The 19,282-nt window shown below is 39.9% G+C and overlaps 1 protein-coding gene across 1 annotated transcript; it reads left to right on the top strand.

Annotated features, from left to right (window-relative positions):
* Positions 1–8,221: 8,221 nt before the first annotated feature.
* Positions 8,222–13,179, top strand: LOC103474250 (extracellular calcium-sensing receptor-like). The gene is made up of 6 exons (XM_008425086.2): positions 8,222–9,072; positions 9,205–9,499; positions 9,611–10,402; positions 10,554–10,781; positions 10,892–11,015; positions 11,753–13,179. The coding sequence occupies exons 1-6, from the start codon at positions 8,777–8,779 to the stop codon at positions 12,652–12,654; spliced, it is 2,637 nt and encodes an 878-aa protein (XP_008423308.2). The 5' UTR covers positions 8,222–8,776; the 3' UTR covers positions 12,655–13,179.
* Positions 13,180–19,282: the final 6,103 nt, after the last annotated feature.

The following is a 19,282-nucleotide window of genomic DNA, read 5'->3' as shown; positions in this document are numbered from 1 at the left end:
TGGCTTTGACAAAGACATGATGAGGGTGTGACAAAATTTAGGTGCGTTCAAACTGCAGCTTGACTCTCAAGCACCCACCAGCATGACAATTTTTTGTCATTTTACAATCAAATCGGATTTCTTTTGCCGGGCCGTTCACAGTGCCGCACATATGCGTTCTACAGTCTGAACGGGCAAACGACCCGAAAGTGTCCCGCATGCGCAGTAGAGGGCGCAATAGCGTCAGCGTTCTCAGTGTTCTGCCTACCATAGACATAATATAAGAGTTTAAGCTTTACCTTTAATAACATAAAGTTACCTAATTTTTTAAGTGCAATCAGTAATACTTTTATAACAAATTTATATCAGTAATGATTTATTGGTTAATGTCAAGTTGTCATAAAGACATTTTGAATAATGTCAACTTTGTATTTAAAGTGTCATGATTTACCGAATTACGCTTCATGACAAGTCATAAATATTCATAAAGGCTTATTCATGTTCATGACAGGTGTTATATCATGTTTATGACAGTGTCATGTCAGTCTTATTCACCCCCCTTCAAATAAAGTGTTACCAACTGAGGTTATTTTTTTTTTCTTCATTGAATAATTGTGAAAGAAATTTAACTGCATACTCTGCGAACCAGACCCTAAACTTACTTAAAGTCTGAATTGAGTTTTTTCCCCCTTCATTAATGACACACTTTTATTGGACAGGAGCAGCTTTATTACATACATTATATCTACCATGGTTGTTCAGGGTGAGTTATTTTTAATTCTAAATGAATATCCTTGTTGGCCTTTTATTTAAGTGCTATTCTCCTTCAAGATACATTTACACAACGCTAGAATAAACACCTCTCTGCTTAAGCTGCTACTCCGTGCTGAAGCAGAAACGACACAACGTTCAACGTTTCCGTTATCTAACATGTATCAATCAATCAAATTTTATTTGTACAGCACATTTCAGCAGCAAGGCATTTCAAAGTGCTTTACATCATTAAAAACAAAACACAGAAAAACAAAACATTGAATAAACAGTAAAAAGAGAAAGAAATAAAAAAATAATAAATAAATATAAAATAAAGATGAAAAAAACCCATTAAAGCTCCCGATCCCTTTTCTACCCTTAGGACTTTAGTTGAAATGCCATCAATTGGAAAAATTTCAAGAAGGGGGGATGGCACCCGTGCCCTTCCGGGGGGCGGGGGTTACATCATTAAAAACTAAAGACAGAGTAATAAAGAGTAAAGAAGATGAAGAAATAGATAAAAAATAAAGATAAAAACATTAAAATTCCACCTAATTTAGCAATAGGAAACTCTAAACAGGGGGGTTTTAAGTTGAGATTTAAAGGCACCCAGTGTTTCAGCTGTTTTACAGTTTTCTGGGAGTTTGTTCCAAATTTGTGGTGCATAAAAGCTGAATGCTGCTTCTCCTCGTTTGATTCTGGGGATGCAGAGCAGACCAGAACCAGAAGACCTGAGGGGTCTAGACGGTTGGTACGACAACAAGAGATCTTTAATGTATTGTGGCGCTAACCCGTTTAGTGATTTATAAACTAACAACAGTATTTTAAAGTCTATTGTCTGAGCTACAGGGAGCCAGTGAAGGGACTTTAAAATTGGTGTAGCCAGTCTGCTCCACTTTATTCACCAAAAACTTTTTTTTTAATTTACCAAAAACTGTCCTGTAATCTGCAATGCTTGCTATGTTGAGCTCTGCAGTTAGCCGCCTTATCTCACTGTGCGAGAGGCAACTGTGTCGTGCGTCATGGGCAAAAGGTCAAAGGTTACAAGGTGACCGGAGGGGCTTATTATGTTGTTTTTCTTAAAAAATACAAGAAAAAACAAAATAATTTCAGTGCATGTAATTATGTGCCAGAGGGCTTACGAAATAATAATAATAAATAAATAAATAATGTACCAAAAGGGCACTACGGGCAGGTGCTCAAGCCCTTTTAACCTCCCCGCCCTCTGCACGTGCCTGACAACATCAGTACTCATCTTCATCCATTGTAAGATTTTTATTTCTAATTCGCCTTGGGGTTCCCCCGGAAGAGCTGGAAGAAATGGCTGGGGAGAGGGAAATCTGGGCCTACTTCTGAAACTGCTGACCCCGCGACCAGACCCCGGATAAGCAGCAGAAAATGGATGGATGGATGGATATTTAGAAAAAAATTAAATAACGTGGAACAAAAAGAGCATTTCAGAAGTAGGGCTTAGTCTTTCTGGCAAGACTGGATTTTTGTCCTAGTGAGTCATTACGGCTCACTATTGAAGGGGAAGGTGTTTCCATGTGGAACATACATTTTAAAAAATAATAATAAACGGATGTGTCAGACTAAACCTGTTGCTGATAAACCAAATAACTTTCTTAATAAAATGGATGCAACAACATGTATCAGTGGGAGATTAGAAAGAAGGTAGACTGACTCCAGTAACAGTCAGAAAACACCATGAATACATGAACTAATCAGCTCACTGACAGGAAACCAGGAAATTACACCAATGTCCCAGTTTTATTCACCTTCAGAGAACGGAATGTGCTAAGAATGTGTCTGCCCTGAACGCACGTCGCTGTTTTGAATATTTCTAAAAGTCATCAGTTGACTGCATCCAGCATGTCATAGCACATGGACAATTATATTGTCACTTGACTCTATTTTTCCGTTGACTAGCATCAGTTAAGCCAGTCAATAAAAAGCGTCTTTTCAGTTACATATTTTATTATAATAAAACTAAAGATTGTTGTGATCAGTGTTTTTCAGTGTATTTATTTCTTGTTTTTTCTGTGTCCTGTTCCCCTGTGAGTCTGTTATGTCTTGTCCTCCCTGTTGATTGATTCCCAGCAGTGTCACGTTTCTTTGATTACCCTCCCAGTGTATTTAGTCCCACCTGTTGTCTGTTTGATCCTCGTCTTACGTTGCGTAACGTCTTGCTGCCTGTTTGTCTGTTCTCTGCTGGAATGCTTTCGGATTTATTATTAAAATCATCATCATCATCATCATCATCATCATCATCACCTTCATCCTGGGTCCTGTCTGTGTTCTCCTTCACCTCACCAAACCCCAAATTATGACAAAGATTTGTGTTGAAAGTTTAACAAAACAATTTACAATTTTCTTGATAGATGAATCCTGAACCTAAATTACAACAAGAGAACAGAGGCAAAAAAAAATAGCCAAGGGCAAGACATAAAAGGTACAAAAGACATACCAAAATAAAATTACACACTTTCTGTTAAACTGTTAGTTTTTTCTCTGACAACAGCTTTGAAAAAAAACAAAAACAAAACAAAAGTTATTTAGATGCGGCTCACTCGGCGTTATACGTACAAGTTCTTCAAAATAAAACAATTTCTCTCAGAAAAAAAAACAGCTAGACCCAAACAGTAAGTGCAGTATGTCACAACACACACAAATAAGAAATATACAGTTCAACAAAATAAAAGCATAAAATTCTAACCAATCAACTCTTAGCCATTTACAGTATCCCATTCACTAATGTCAATTTGGTAGCATAACTTATTTTATCACTCAATTTTAAATAGTTATAGTAGCTTAGGATATCTACGCTGACAACATGCTAAGCAACGTTAAAACAACAAGGTAATGGTTTGTAACTATAGCAACCAGTGACAGTTTAAAAGCTCACTTACTCTTTCTGCAGCCAGGTAACACGGCTCATGTTAATAAAAACTCCATCAGATAAGCCCGCTCTGAATATCAAACAGAACTGTGACATCACAATAGAACTCCAAAGGCAGAATTCTGACATCACCAGCGATTATAAAAGCTCATCACATTGATTTCTTTTCATCACAACCTGTTAGTAGCCGTTGTTGATACACTTCTCTTGAATTTATTTGGTAGTTCGCAATAAGATTTTCAACTTTGTTTGGTTCACATTTCTTTTAGAGATTGACATCAAACTTAACGCAAAATCTTTATTGAGTTTTTAGAGAAGTCATTTAGCTTAGAACCTGAAACAAGCAAAGATTAAAATGCAGTTCGACCAACCTAGAGTTGAAGAGGTCACATACGAAGACATCGAAAGAGAATTACAAATACCCAAGCCACTCAAGTGCGGGAAGAAGAAGTTGCCATTTGCAGTCTGGATGGAGCTGCAGGAGCTAAAGAAGTCTGCTGAAAACATCGAACAGCAGGACGCTTCATTGGTGACTGAAAAGGAATCGATCACCAAACCACTGGAGATAGTGGATCAAAAAGGGGGCAGACAGCCACCTGAGAGTGAGTTCAATGAGAAGAGTTGTAAAGAGGAACCTGTGAATTCTACAACAGAGCCGGTCATCGAAAACAAATCCATCACAGAATCAGAAGGAAGTGGATCAAAAACGGGAACAAACACGAAAGACGAAGCGCATCAAGAAGAAGCCACTGCTTTGGAAATCTTTCCCCGAGTCAGATGCTTGTATTGATCTAACATTTTTTTCTGAAAACGGTGTCAACAGTAACAGTGCCCTGAATGAAAAGCAAAGTGATCAGGCAGGTTTTCCCAGCAGCAGAATGAAGACATTTTAGAAAGTCTGTCTCCATGGCCTCTCCAAACTCCTCCCACGCCCGAGTTTTTGCCTCAGCGACAACCCGAGCCGCATGCCGTTTCGCCCGCCGGTACCCATCAGCTGCTTCTGGAGTCCCACAGACCAAAAAGGCCCGATAGGACTCCTTCTTCAGCTTGACAGCATCCCTCACCGAAGGCGTCCACCAACGGGTTCGAGGGTTGCCGCCGCGACAGGCACCAACAACATTGCGGTCGCAGCTCCGATAGGCCGCCTCGGCAATGGAGGCACGGAACATGGTCCACTCAGACTCAATGTCCCCCACCTCTCCCGGAAGGTGGGAGGGAACACCCTCCCACCTTCCGGGTGGAACACCCTCCCACCTTCCGGGTTGGAGGGTGGGATTATTTAATTAGTTTTAAATACTCCCAAGAATTTAAAACTAATTTCACTCCTGAAAAGAACCATATTATTTTCCAACATTTTCCAGAACAGTTTAATTTCTTAGCTGATAACTGACGGTATATTAATTAATCTGTATAAGAACAAATTGCAGCAGTTCCTGTACAGTAGCTTTATGCTTCAGGTAACTAGAACCGCGGTTGCTCTTTTTCTCATGGGCGCCCGTTAGTTCAGTTGCGATGACACCAGTAAATTAAACATAAAAGGACTCTATAGAACAAGAGTCTACAAACTACGGCCCGCGGGCCGGATCCGGCCTGCCTCCACATTTGGTCCGGCCCCCTGAACAATACCAGAGAACATTCCGATTTTTTTGCATTCATGGTATTGTCCGGACTATAAGCTGTTTATATGTGGATTTTTCTTCAACCACCAGGGGGCTCCTTAGCAGGAAGTGAATCATTGGAAGTCTGGTTACTCGCATGCCAACACTGAGCCCACAAGCAGCAAAATGAGTAAGAAACAGATCAGATGTCTTTGGAAGGTTTCTTTGCAAAGGGGAAAAGGCCCAAAGAAGAGAAAGGAGAATGGATTTATCCCGGACCGGTAGGTGAGTCCCACATTACAAGCCCGCTCTGTTTAACATGCGGCAACATAAATGAAAAAATGTCTTGACATTAAAAGTTCTATGTGAATAATGTATTTGGTCAAGACTTTTCCACGGTAAACAATATTCCTAAACTCACCCAAGATATCGTCAGCAAAATATATTTGCTTTTTCTGCATACAACAGCAGCAATATACTAACTATACACAAGACTGTCGTTACTTGACATAGTTCCATCCATCCATCCATCCATTTTCTTTCACCCTTGTCCCTCAGTGGGGTCGGGAGGGTTGCTGGTGCCCATCTCCAGCTAACGTTCCGGGCGAGAACTTGACATAGTTGTACTGTTCAAAACTTTTGCTTCCGTAGAAATGGTGTAGTGTCTGGTCATGTTAAAATGTTTAACTTTTTACCAGTCGAAATCCTCACCACTTTCAAATAGTTTCCTTTTTTATTTTATTTTAGTAGTTGCATGGACTCAATGAGTACAAACAACAAGTTGATGAGACTTAACGTTCCAGGCAAGAGGCAGGGTCACCAGTCTGTCGCAGGGCAACACCGAGACACAGGACAAAAAACTATGCACACACACCTAGGGAGAATTTAGAGAAACCAATTAACCCTGACTGTAATGCTTTTGGACTATGGGAGGAAGGCAACAGTGCTACCAACTGCACCACTGTGCAGCCCACATTACAATCAAAGTATATAAAACTTTTTATAACCAGAATCTGCAAATGAACCACACAATTCAGGAGATGCTGCAGGTAACCAAACAAAAACCCCAAATCACAAGTAAACAACCTAGTTGTCCATTACAAAAAGAAGAAATACATACCAGGTGAGTAATGTCTTTTTTTCTCTTCATTGCAGGAAAGAAGGTCCAAAAGACCCAGTAGACAACGTCCAAACAGAAAGTCCCAAGGCCCCAGGCTAGGACCTCACTTTGAGGAATCTATTTAGTCTCTTCTTTTATTATGTTTGTATTAATTTTGCCAGATAAGTAACCTTTGTCCTCCTTTTTTGCAGGAAGACAGCGAGGCGTACCCAGGATTTCAGTTTCCACTGAAGAAACAATATAATCTCCAGGTAAGTGAATCAATTTCAGGGAATTAAACAGAGTAAACAACTCTGTTTGACCCTCCACAGGTCATGCAAAACAAGTGAAAGTGAAGAATCATCCGTAGAGTTGTTTGTAGAACCTCCTCATCCTCTTACAGCCGAGCCCTTAGAAACTGCATGATTACAAAAACCTTTGTCCATCCATCCATTTTCCTCTATTGTTTCTGGGTAATGGAGCAGCAGCTTCAGAAGGGAGGCCCAGACTTCCCTCTCCCCAGCCACTTCTCCCAGCTCCTCGGGGGGATCCCCAAGGCCAGGCCAGCCGAGAGACATAGTCCCTCCAGCGTGTCCTGGGTCTTCCTTGGGGCCTCCTCCCGGTGGGACGTGCCCAGAACACCTCACCAGGGAGGCGTCCAGGAGGCATGCTGACCAGAAGCCTGAGCCACCTCAACTGGCTCCTCTCAACTTGGAGGAGCAGCAGCAGCTCTACTTTAAGTCCCACCCGGATGACCGAGCTTCTCGCCCTACCTCTAAGGGAGAACCCAGACACCCTGCGGAGAAAACTCATTTCAGCCGCTTGTATCTGGGACCTCGTTCTTTCAGTCATGACCCACAGCTCATGACCGCAGATGAGGTGGGAACAAAGATTGACTGGTAAATGGAGAGCTTCGCTGTTTGACTCAGCTCTCTCTTCACCACTACAGACTGGTACAGTGCCTGCTTCACAGCAGACGCCCCCCTTTCCCAATCCACCTGTCGATCTCCCGCTCCCATTTTCACTCATTTGTGAACGAGATCTCCAGATACTTAAACTCCTCCACTTGAGGCAGGAACCCCTTTCCCAATCTCCCCCAGAAAGGAGACATTCCACGTCCCAAGAGCCAGGTTCTGCAAGCACCATCCATATTTACAAGAGTGTTTAGAAAAGGAGTTTGCAAAACACAGCCAGAACCATGCTTGCAGCTGTACCAAAACCCAAGCCAAAACCGAAGCCGCTCATAAAAGACTCCCCACAATCAGACAAGAAAGTCCACATACTCCAGGGTGGACGCTGCTGCTGCCTCACTTCTGGCCTCAGATGTTCCATTACAGCCTCCAATTTCTCTTCTTCTTCTGACTTGTCCAAATCATAAAATCTTTTAATTTTCTTCATTAGTTCCGCCATTTCAGTCAGTAATTCCTCTGCATTTAAACTGTGCAGCCTCCTTCTTTGAATCTTTATATAAAATTCCTCAAGTTCTTCAAGAAATTCTGGATCCTCCATCATAAAAGTTTTACAAGTTGCCACTCTTTCTTCAATGCTCCACTGAAAGATCTCTTGGGAAAAAGTTCAAGTACTTAAGACTGTTTATGATGTCATAACAAGAGAATGATATTATGACATCACAAAGAGAGTGATGTCATAACTGATATATACTTGCATATATTTATGCATTTTATAAAATATGTTTATATGGTTTTCTTTTTTGCATATATATATATATATATATATATATATATATATATATATTGAAATAAGAACAGTTTCTCCTCACCTGGCTGTCTCCTCCTGCTCAGTAGTTCTTCAGAGAAAGGCAGACGCAGAGGCCTCTCTGCTTAAACCGCTACTCCGTGCTGAAGCGCTACTTCAACGATTTCCGTCATCTGACAGCAAGTCTACTCCACTTTACTCACCAAAAACGTTTTTTTTCTTTTTAATTCACCAAAAACTGTTCTGTAATCTGGAATGTTCACTACTTTGAGCTCCACTTAGCCCCTTTATCTCACTGTGCGAGAGGCAATTGCGTCATGCGTCACAGGCAAAAGGTCAAAGGTAATAAGGTGACCGGCTTATTATGTTGTGCAAAAAAACAAACAAACAGAAAACCAAATAACTTTAGTACATGTTGTTATGTGTCAGAAGAGGGCTTCGGAAATAAAAAATTGCACCAAAAGGGCACTTGGGGCCAAGTAGCAAAAGGGGCAGGTGCTCAAGCACTCCCAGCCCCCCCTTCTGCACGTGCCTGCCATTCAGACCCGCACTGAACCTTTACCATAAGTCATAACTGACAGGACAGGAAATACACCCTTAAACATGCAATACTTAACCTCTACTTCATCACTTTCTTCATTTGGTCATGTTCCGTCTCACATCTCCTGAGAGATGCATTATTGTTCTCTTCAGCCATCATGTGCCTCTTCAGAATAGCATAAATATTGATGGATGTCTCCATCCACCATTAATGTATACATGATGTTGCCAGGTGATTTATCTCCGTCCCTGAGAAAAAGGTCTAGAATGAAACAGCCAGAGCAGGGTTGGGTCTTTCTGCTTCCGTTGTTATTGGCATATTTTTCTCATGCTGAACAGCAACTGTGCACACACATCGGAGACCCGGAGTTCCCACAACTAGTGAAGGATGGAGACATCATGCTGGGGGGAGTTTTCTCTTTCCATGTCAGCTGGAACGAAGTGGAGACTCATTATGAGGAAAAGCCTCCACACCTACAGTGCACAAGGTAATCTATTTACATAAACACCATTTCTAAATGTTGAGACTTTTGTTTTTATTTCACAATTACAATGTTTTGTTTTATTATTTTCAAAGGGGCTGATTATCATGCCAACTGTGTAAAACTTTGTCAATCAAGTTTGAATTTCAGAGAATTCCAGATGCTCCAAGTTATGCTTTTCACCATCGAGGAGATCAATAACAGCTCAGACCTGCTACCATGGATTTATCTAGGCTGTAAGATTTATGACACTTGCGACTCCATTGCTAGAAGTATTAAAGTGTCTCTGGCCTTGGTCAATGGTTATGGAAATGTGTCTGCAACTTCCGAGGCATGCGTAAGACCTGCGCAAGTGCAGGCTATAATGGGGGAAGCCTCGTCGTCTCCGAGCATGGCTATAGCCACCATCATTGGACCGTTTTCTGTCCCACTGGTGGGTGAGACTGTTAACATCGAAACCATTTTGATACACCTTGCAATGTAACAGACAGAAAATGTGAGAATATATGTGTTGATCTAAGGCTGTGTAATTATTTTGTTTTAGATAAGTCAATTTTCCACGTGTGCTTGTCTCAGTGATAAATCCAAGTACCCGTCATTTCTCAGAACAATACCCAGTGACTACTATCAGAGCAGAGTTCTGGCCCAGTTGGTGAAACACTTTGGTTGGACTTGGATCGGGGCTATTAGAACAAACGATGACTACGGCAACAACGGCATGGCCACGTTCACAGAGACTGCCGAGCAGCTGGGCATCTGTCTGGAATATTCTCTAACTTTTTTCCGGACAGATCCGTGGGACAAGATACAAAAGATAATCGAAACGGTCAGGTCTTCCACCTCTAAGGTGATCGTCGCTTTCTTTTCCCCAGCGGACATGGATGTTCTCCTAAAAGAGTTTTCTAGGGCAAACTTGACTGGCTACCAGTGGGTCGGCACAGAGGCCTGGATTTCTGATTTTCAGAGCGCCTTGAGAGACAATAAGCGCATTTTAGATGGAGCCATAGGTCTTTCCATCCCCAAAGCGAACGTCAGTGGACTCAAAGAGTTCATACTTGATGTGAAACCACTTTATTTAACCAGCAATGACTTGTTTGTGGAGTTCTGGGAGGCGTTATTTAGCTGCAAGGTCAAACAGTCAGAAGTAGGAGAAAGCCAGAGGCTCTGCACTGGCCAAGAGAATCTGACTGGAGTGGAAAACAGCTTCACCGACATGTCAATGATGCCCATATTTAGCAATATGTATAAAGGAGTGTATGCAGTGGCTCACGCTCTGCACAATATTCTAGGTTGTAATAAAACATGCAACAACAAGGTGCCACTGGACCCGTTAACGGTGAGCCTGATATAAACATTAACACACCTAACATTAAAAAACTGTTGTTAAAGAGAATCTATTTTAACGTAAAACATGAGATCTCACAAATGTTTTTATTTGAGTTAACATACGTACATGGTTTACTATACATAAGATCTTCATTCTTTAGATTTTACAGCATATAAAAGGAATTCACTTCAAAACAAAAGAAGGAGAAGAGGTTTACTTTGATGAGAATGGAGACCCGGCAGCAAAATATGAGATTATAAACTGGCAGCCAAGAGAAAACGGCCCTGTGAGCTTTGTGACCGTCGGTCTTTACGACGCGTCTTTACCAGCAGATGAGCAGATGAATGTGCAGCAGAAGTTTGTAGTTTTTGCTCAAAATTCAGAGCAGGTAATCCTACTGCTCATACCAGAATTTCACCTCATTCTTGGGGAAAAGACCCAGACATTTACAATTTTTTTTTTGTTTTAACTTCTTTGGTATTGTTTGTTTCCATGCAGGTCCCTGTTTCGGTTTGCAGTGAGTCGTGTCCCCCAGGAACACACAAGGTTCTCCAGAAAGGAAAACCTGTGTGCTGCTACGACTGTATAAGTTGTGCAGAGGGAGAAATAAGCAACAGCACAGGTTAGATAATATTTAATACATGAAGAAATAACAGATAATACTCTAAATAGTACAAAAATACTGAGATATTTAATTTTTTTATGGGGAAATATAAAAGTTTTATGCAGCGCTGGAAAATATTAAGAGAGAACACTTAAAATTATCAGTCTCTCTGATTTTCCTTTTTACAGTATGTTTGCATAAAATGAAGATTGTTCTTTTGTTCTATGAACTACTGACAACATGTCTCTGAAATTCTGAGCAAAAATGTTGTATTTATTTTCAGAAAATGAGAAACGGTCAAAACAAGGAAAAAGACCTCAAGTAATGCAAAGAAAACAAATTAATCTTCATTTAGAAACAACAATACTAATGTTTTAACTCTGTATCTGGTGGAATAACCAGGAGGTTTTGAATTGGGTTCAGTGCAGTGGGCTCTTAACTTTTTCCAGGTCTGTACATGATGAGGTGATGATGAAGGACGGTCAGAAAGAGTAGGAGCTTCTTAAAGAGACAGAGGCAACTTCAAGGTGCCAAATTGCAAAGTCAATTTGTTTTTTAAGTTATGTTTGACATATTCAGCATTTTTATAACAACTGAAAGCAACTCGTATACTTATATGTGCCTGGAAAATTCATAACACCGCCCCTCAGTCCCTTTAACAATGTCATCCACTGTCATAATCTCTTAGAAGGTAAATCATTTATGCATAATCTGTGACTAAAATGTCTAACATTTCTTTTAACATTGCCTTTCAGATTCTGTCTCTTGCATCAGATGCCCTCTTGACTTCTGGTCAAATGAAAAAAGAGATGCCTGTATTCAGAAGGAGGCAGAGTTTTTGTCACATCGAGAAATTATGGGAGCATTGCTCACTGCAGCATCCTTATTTGGAACGTGTATGACTGTAGTTGTTGCTCTTATTTTTGTCAAATACAGAAAAACTCCTCTTGTGAGGGCAAATAACTCTGAGCTGAGCTTCCTGCTGCTCTTCTCCTTGACCCTGTGTTTCCTCTGCTCTCTGACTTTTATGGGAGAGCCGTCTGACTGGTCCTGCATGCTGCGGCACACAGCGTTCGGCATCACCTTCGTCCTCTGCATCTCTTGTGTCCTGGGGAAAACCATGGTGGTCTTAATGGCGTTCAATGCGACACGTCCCGGTAGAAATGTGATGAAATGGTTAGGAGCTACACAGCAGAGACTTGGAGTTCTGGGCTTCACACTTATGCAAGTTATCATCTGTATCGTCTGGTTGACAACTTCTCCTCCATTTCCGTCCAAGAACTTTAAGGAATTTAAAGACAAAATCATCCTGGAGTGTTCGTTGGGCTCTGCTGTGGGTTTCTGGGCTGTGCTTGGGTACATAGGACTTCTCGCCACATTATGTTTTATTTGTGCTTTTCTGGCTCGTAAACTGCCCGATAATTTCAATGAAGCCAAATTCATAACCTTCAGCATGTTGATATTCTGTGCCGTGTGGATCACTTTCATCCCAGCGTATGTCAGCTCTCCTGGGAAGTTCAGTGTTGCCATTGAAATCTTTGCTATCCTGGCCTCCACTTTTGGATTACTAATTTGTATTTTCATTCCAAAATGTTATCTCATGTTGATAAAACCGGAAAAAAATACAAAAAAGAGTATGATGGGACCATCAAAGTAAGTCAGGAACATAATGTATGATGAAGTGTTTTTAGTTTGAAATGTCTGTATATTTTTTAAAATTTGTTCTTTGTCTTGTATCATTATACATGTCTAAGAAAGCAAATTATATTTTTATCAGCCATCACTAGAAACCTTGACCCGTATTCTCAAAGAAACCTTGAAGTAAACGTCGCTTCTAGCGATTTCCTTTTTAGGAAAATTCTTTTGGGAATTCTAAAATTTTTCTTAGAACTTTACCTTATTAAGTTACTCACAAAGCACCGTAAGAAAGTTGAGAAGATGAAAAAATATGAGGAGGAATCTTAATCAGCCTGAGAGAGGACTCTTTGAGAACACAGGTCCTGATTATTTATTGATTCAATGATTCAAAACTAAGTTTTTTTTACTTTGGATAAATATCTATTCATTATTATTTATAACCATGTTACCATAATAAGCCCAATGTATCCATGTGTGTTTTTATTGCTCGTAAATTAGAGGATAGCTTAACTACATGTTTCAGAACATTTTGTAGTTCATTAAAAGTTTCACAGCTTTTAAAAACAATCTTTTTCAGTTATTTTTGGCTTTTTAACATTTTCACTGCATTGTTGAATTTTGTTAATGCATCAAGAAGACTTTAACCTTTTAGTATGTGAGCACCACATTTCATAACCTTTTTTTTATTAAACAAACAGGAATGTGTTGGATATTTTACTGAGAAAGTAGATTAAATCTAAAGATATTTGGAAAGAAATCCTCCTACAGATGCACAATACACATTTCCTGGTTTCTTTGTAATTGTTGACACACACACACACACACACACACACACACACACACAAATCACCATGGCAACAGTGAAAGGTTGAAGTTGAGAACTGAAAGAAGGCTTAACGTAAAAGTGAACTTTAGACATCCATCACATGAATCTGAGGGGAAAACAAGTGTTTTATCCCAAACACAGCCTAATAATTTCAGAGAAAGAAAATGAAATTGCCACTGAAAAGCCAAGGAAAGAACTGAGGATCATCGTGCATAGGTCAGCTCCCAAAGACTTAAAAAACAATTTGAAGAACCGGATCTACTCAGTCGGTCAATTTTTGTGTTATACAGGTCCTTCTAAAAAAAAAATGCATATTGTGATAAAGTTAATTATTTGCCATGATGTAATGATAAAAATTAAACTGTCTTACATTTTAGATTCATTGCACAGCAACTTTTATTGTTGTAATACTGATGATTTCTGCATACAGCTCATGAAAACCCAAAATCCGTTTCAAAAAATTACCATATTTCATCTGACCAAAAAAAAAAAAGTGTTTCAATACCAAAAAAGTCAACCTTCAAATAATTATGTTCAGTTATGCCCTCAATACTTGGCCAGGAATCCTTTTGCAGCCTTCAATGCGGCATGGAGACAATCAGCCTGTGGCTCTGCTGAGGTGTTATGGAGCCCAGGATGCTTCGATGGCCTTAAGCTCATCCAGAGTTTTGGATCTTGCGTCTCTCAACTTTCTCTTCACAATATCCCACAGATTCTCTATGGGGTTCAGGTCAGGAGAGTTGGCAGGCCAATTGGGCACAGTAACACCATAGTCAGTAATACCAGTGGTTTTAGCACTGTGAGCAGGTGCCAGGATGTGTTGAAAAATTAAATCTTCATCTCCATAAAGTTTTTCAGCAGATGGAGCATGAAGTGCTCCAAAACCTCCTGATAGCTGCTGCATTGACCCTGCCCTTGATAAAACACAGTGGACCAACACCAGCAGCGGGTGCAGGTGTTTAGAGTTACTTTGTTGATTCAGATGATGAGGTTAACTGCTCGTTCAGAGAACCTTTTCATGATATGCTAATTTTTTGAGACAGGAATTTTGTGTTTTTGTGAGCTGTATGCCAAAATCATCAGTATTAAAACAATAATAGATCTGAAATATTTCAGTTGGTGTGCAATGAATCTAAAATATATGACAGTTTAATTTTTATCATTACATTATGGAAAATAATTAACTTTATCACAATATGCAAATTTTTTGAGAAGGACCTGTAGACTTTGCTGTCGTTCAAGTTTGTTTACTACTCGTACCGTGAACCATTCCAATTTATTAGACAGCTAATTTTTCAAACTAGTTTGTTTTTTATGTGTGGATTAATTGAGTTGCTACCAACATCTGGTTTTAACCATAGCCTCATTAAAATTGTATCTATAAGAAAAATATGACCAATATTTATTTCGCTCAGTGTTCATAGTTAAAATGTGTAGCAAAGCCTGATTGTCAGCAAACTGACCTGTTTAACCACCTGTTGGTGGCAAAGACTAAGCAGATTACTCCTCTGGAGCTGGAAGATAAGAAAATTTTTTTTCTTTGTTCTAGAATAAAACCCATAAATACATTTTCTTTGTCATCCAGAGGCAAATAAAAACCACGTTTGAGCCAAAAATACAAACCTTAACCAGTTTAAGAACATTGTTTATCTGTAGGAGAGCATCAGTGATAGGTATTTTCCTAGAACCTACATAAAAGAACCACAGACAACGTATATGAATTTATGACTAAACTTCTGCAAGCAAAAGGAGAAGACTCTGTCAACTGCTTCTCAGAGCTGTTCACAGAGCGTTCTGCCAATCTTTGGATACAGCTTGTCTTTTATTATCAAACTTCAAAGAGGGAGGAAAGGCAAGATAAGACAGCAGAGAAAAAACAGCAAAGGTCGTAAAACATTTTACCTAAACACAGCAAAGGTCGTAAAACAATTTACCTAAACAACTAGCAACCCAGTTCCAGATGCGATATCTGATTTACGGCCTGAGCCCGGTTCAAATCTTGGTCAAACTGTTTCACCTGAAGATAACAGGCAGCTGTGACTTCTAGGTCGGTTCACACATACAGTTTAAAGAGGAGAACACTTTAAACTGAAAGTAACAACAAAATGATAATACCAAAAATCCCTATCCTTCCCCCCTGTTTATCATTTTACCATGTGTACAAACCGTAGTCAAAAGCCAAGCATAGAAAAGAAAAGAAATAAAATAGAACCAAGAAATGCAAAATATATACATTTTTTGTCCTAGTCTAAACATAAAAATTACACAATGAACATAATGAATAAATGAAATAAACAAAAACAAAAGAAAGAAACAGCAAAAAATCAAATGCAGTTTTCTCATCCCTAACACCACTTGTTTTCACATTTTTTGGTGTAGGAATCATTCAGCAAATGAATTAATCCGTTCAGTGATTACAGAACATCATCATTGTTCAGAAAATCGTCAGAATCTCAAAACAAGTCATCTTCATTCGTCTCATAGGATGCCTTTGCTAGCTGATAACTGACAACAGTTGTGTTACTTGTCTTAAACATCATACTTCGTAGGTATGGAATAATGCAACCCTTAAAAGGACAGAACAGAACCGAAACAATCAGAATAGGTGTCACGAGCTTCAACAGTAAAGTCCACCATGGACCAGACATGAACCATGAAAACAAATCAAAAAAGAAAAATGTGATCCTTGCGTAGCACCGTCTACACAATGTTTAAGTTCCTCCAGGCCATGTAGAGCATCAGAAATAGTTCCACCAGTTCCTGTTTCGTCAGGAACACGCTGGGCCAATGATTTTACAAACACCTCCCTGAGAGGCTGTGAGCAGGTCCAGCACAACACGATTTTGCAAAACCATGTTTCTCAGTTCAGTCAGCCCTCTCATGGAGCCGTTTGCCAGCCGGTGTGTGCTGTTGATGAGTTGCAGTAATCCATATCTGTTGATTTCAACGTGGTCCTGAACTTCTCCTAATCCAACTCCTGGGAACATGCTCTGCATGAACTTTTCACCTCCGGTCCAAATCCTGATTTCTCATGGAACTCCAGTGTCTGTTGTGAGGCCTCCCCAGCGTTTGACCTCAGGCATCACGCTTGGAGCGGGCAGCCAAAATGTGTCGTCCTTTCCCGATGATTACAATCGGGTACAGGAAGTACCAGCCTGCCATCACCCGTGAACCATAGTCTCCTGGCACTATGGTACTGCACAGCGTTGTCTCCTGTCGTCCAATGTCCGATCTGTGATGTTGAAACTCCTCTCCTGAAGCATGTTGTCACAGTCTGGGTTGTCCTTCCAGACTTTGCAGTGTGGAGTCATCCTTTGACCCCTGCAGGCGATGCAGTTGATGTAATCCGGTGTCGTTTCGCAGTAGGTGTAAACTCTGTTACACAAGTTCCAAGGTAACATCCCAAGAGAAACGTGTCCGTTGTTGAACACGCAGCTCCTCAGAGACCCGGGTTTAGCTCCTGCTAAAGACATGGTCTCTGGTATTTTCCATGCGGTTAGTGGAAATGGAAATACGTCAGCATTAAAGGAACAGTTCATAGATCCAAAAAGTTCCTTCACGGCCTCCTATCTGAAGTAGAACAGAATAGTCATTTTTTCACCGTTTGCATCCCTTTGGCATGGGGACGCTGAGTCGTGGTTGTGTGCTCAGGCCATAGAGACACATCTATTTGTCATCCGTGATGTGTCCTACACGCAGACCTGAGTTGTGTGTGGCGATTGGCAGCTGCGCACACACATAGCAGTTCACAGCATGTCCCTCGTACGCGGTTCTATTCATTAGTTTCCACCACAGGTTGATGCTGCAGTCACAGCGCAGTAGAAGATCCATCTGGCATATGGAGTCCCCATTGCTGCTCGGCGCACAGAGATGTCAGAACCCCCAAACTAAAGACGGGGGAATCTTAAGCGTTTCTTCACCGGGTTTGAGACGAGCTACCCTAAAAAATAGCCCCCCTTTGAAGTCCGGTCTTCCTCCCTCCGCCTACTTAGGGGTTCAAACACTCTCTGCAGCTTGCAGTGACTTAGATGTATCCATCTGGGTCTTTACGACTGTTGGTGTGGTCATCAGCACCTGGAAGGGTTCTTTTATGACCTTTATGTAGACCCAGTTTCCTGGCTGGATGGGGGTGGTTTTATTTATTTCCTGTAGAGGAGAACAGTCAGACGGCAGTAAATTTGCATTTAACACCTCTTTCTGTTTCAGGATCCTGATCATATAATCTACCAATGTTTGTTCTTCATCAGCTTTCTGTAAGTCTGGAGCAAACAGAGGTAATATGTAAGCTCTCCCATGAATTATTTCAAAAGCAGGCTTTGCTGGAACTACTTCAACTCTTTTAGAAAAAGCATCAATCATCACCAAACAATATTTATGTGGTCCACTTTGTGTGAGTTCAATAAAGTCCATATGCATTGTTTGAAATGGATGAGGGTTTTGGGAAACTTCCTCTTCTTGGTCTAATGTTTCCTTGAGGATTGTTTCTGACACAAACTGGACATGCAGTACAAAAAATTTTTTAAGTAAGAATTTAATCCATATGTGGTAAAATGCTGTTGTAGCATAGAGACCATCCCCCCTGTTGACACATGACAATGTCCATGTGTCAAACTTGCTGCCGCTCTAAATAGAGATTTTGGAAGGACCGACTTCTATTTACTGAAAAAATGTTATCATCATTCAGTGTCGCCCCTTTAATTATCCACATTTGTTTTTCTGCGTTTGGAGCATTATCTTGCATGTCTCTTAACACAGCTTTGTCTATTACTTGAGGATCTTCTATCTGTATTGAGAAATTGTCTCCCCCATGCTTCCCAGCTGCAGCTTCCTTTGCTACTTTATCAGCTAATCTATTGCCACTTGAAACCTCATTCTGTTCCGTGGTGTGCACTGCACACTTACAAACTGCTAGTTCAGCTGGTAAATATATGGCCTGCAAAAGATTCTTAAGCAAGGATGCATGGGTGACTGGTTTCCCTGTAGATGTTATCAAATTCATCAAAGCATAACTCTTTCTAAATAAAAATGACCATCCTGAAATTAAACCAAAACCTCAAATCCTCTAATTTTCCATTTCTTTTTGAATTTATTGACTATCAATCAAATCTGGACTAAAATGTTCTAGACTGAAGTCTAGAAAATGTTGCTTTTAATCACAATCATCAGTTTTTAGTAGCCGTTTACAAGGTTGCTTAAAGTCTCAGACTTTCCCTTAACCTCGCATTTCAGACAAGTTAACAATGTAAGTTTTTAATAAAAAATTAAATGGTCAATAATTTTATCCGTTACTCAATTTAGCAGTAAAATTTCTCTCTTCTCAAAACAATTGTCATTCATCCCAATATAAAACACACAAACACAATCCCAATCAATTTATAGATTCTTTATATAATTAAACTCTAAGTTAAGCGTTTCAGTTAAATGCAAAGAAATACTCCATAGTATTTCAACACTGCAATATCAATTAAGTTCAACACTTAGATATGTTTAATTTAGTTCCAAACTTGTATATTTATTTCAAAGAAAATAAAACATTTGCAAATCATTATTAGTTTTGAATCTAATAATTTTAGTTGGTGTAATTTAGCCGTATCACACTCAGTTTTTTTTTTTTCCTCTTAACTTTTAACCATTACAGTTTTTTCCTTCACAGTTTCCCAATCTATGGCTCGTGGGCCCTAAGAGGATCACTGGTCCTTCTGTTAAGGACTGAGTTAATGGGTACAAAATGAAAGATTTTTATCTAACATTGTACCTTAAAACCTTCAAAATGTTCTTTTCTAAATAGATAGTTCCTATATGCAAACAAGATTAGTAAGCA

This window comes from Poecilia reticulata, chromosome 13, assembly GCF_904066995.2.
Source record: "Poecilia reticulata chromosome 13, P_reticulata-male-v2, whole genome shotgun sequence".
Lineage (NCBI taxonomy): Eukaryota > Metazoa > Chordata > Actinopteri > Cyprinodontiformes > Poeciliidae > Poecilia > Poecilia reticulata.
Note: the sequence above shows the minus strand (reverse complement) of the source record. Positions and strands in the feature narration are given on the sequence as shown.

Bases quoted from the DNA above. Each gene is read 5' to 3' on its own strand.
- LOC103474250 (XM_008425086.2), top strand. From the start codon at position 8,777: ATGTCTCCATCCACCATTAATGTATACATGATGTTGCCAGGTGATTTA. The intron at 10,403-10,553 runs GTGAGCCTGATA...TTCATTCTTTAG, and splicing joins TGCCACTGGACCCGTTAACG to ATTTTACAGCATATAAAAGG. The intron at 11,016-11,752 runs GTTAGATAATAT...ATTGCCTTTCAG, and splicing joins AGAAATAAGCAACAGCACAG to ATTCTGTCTCTTGCATCAGA.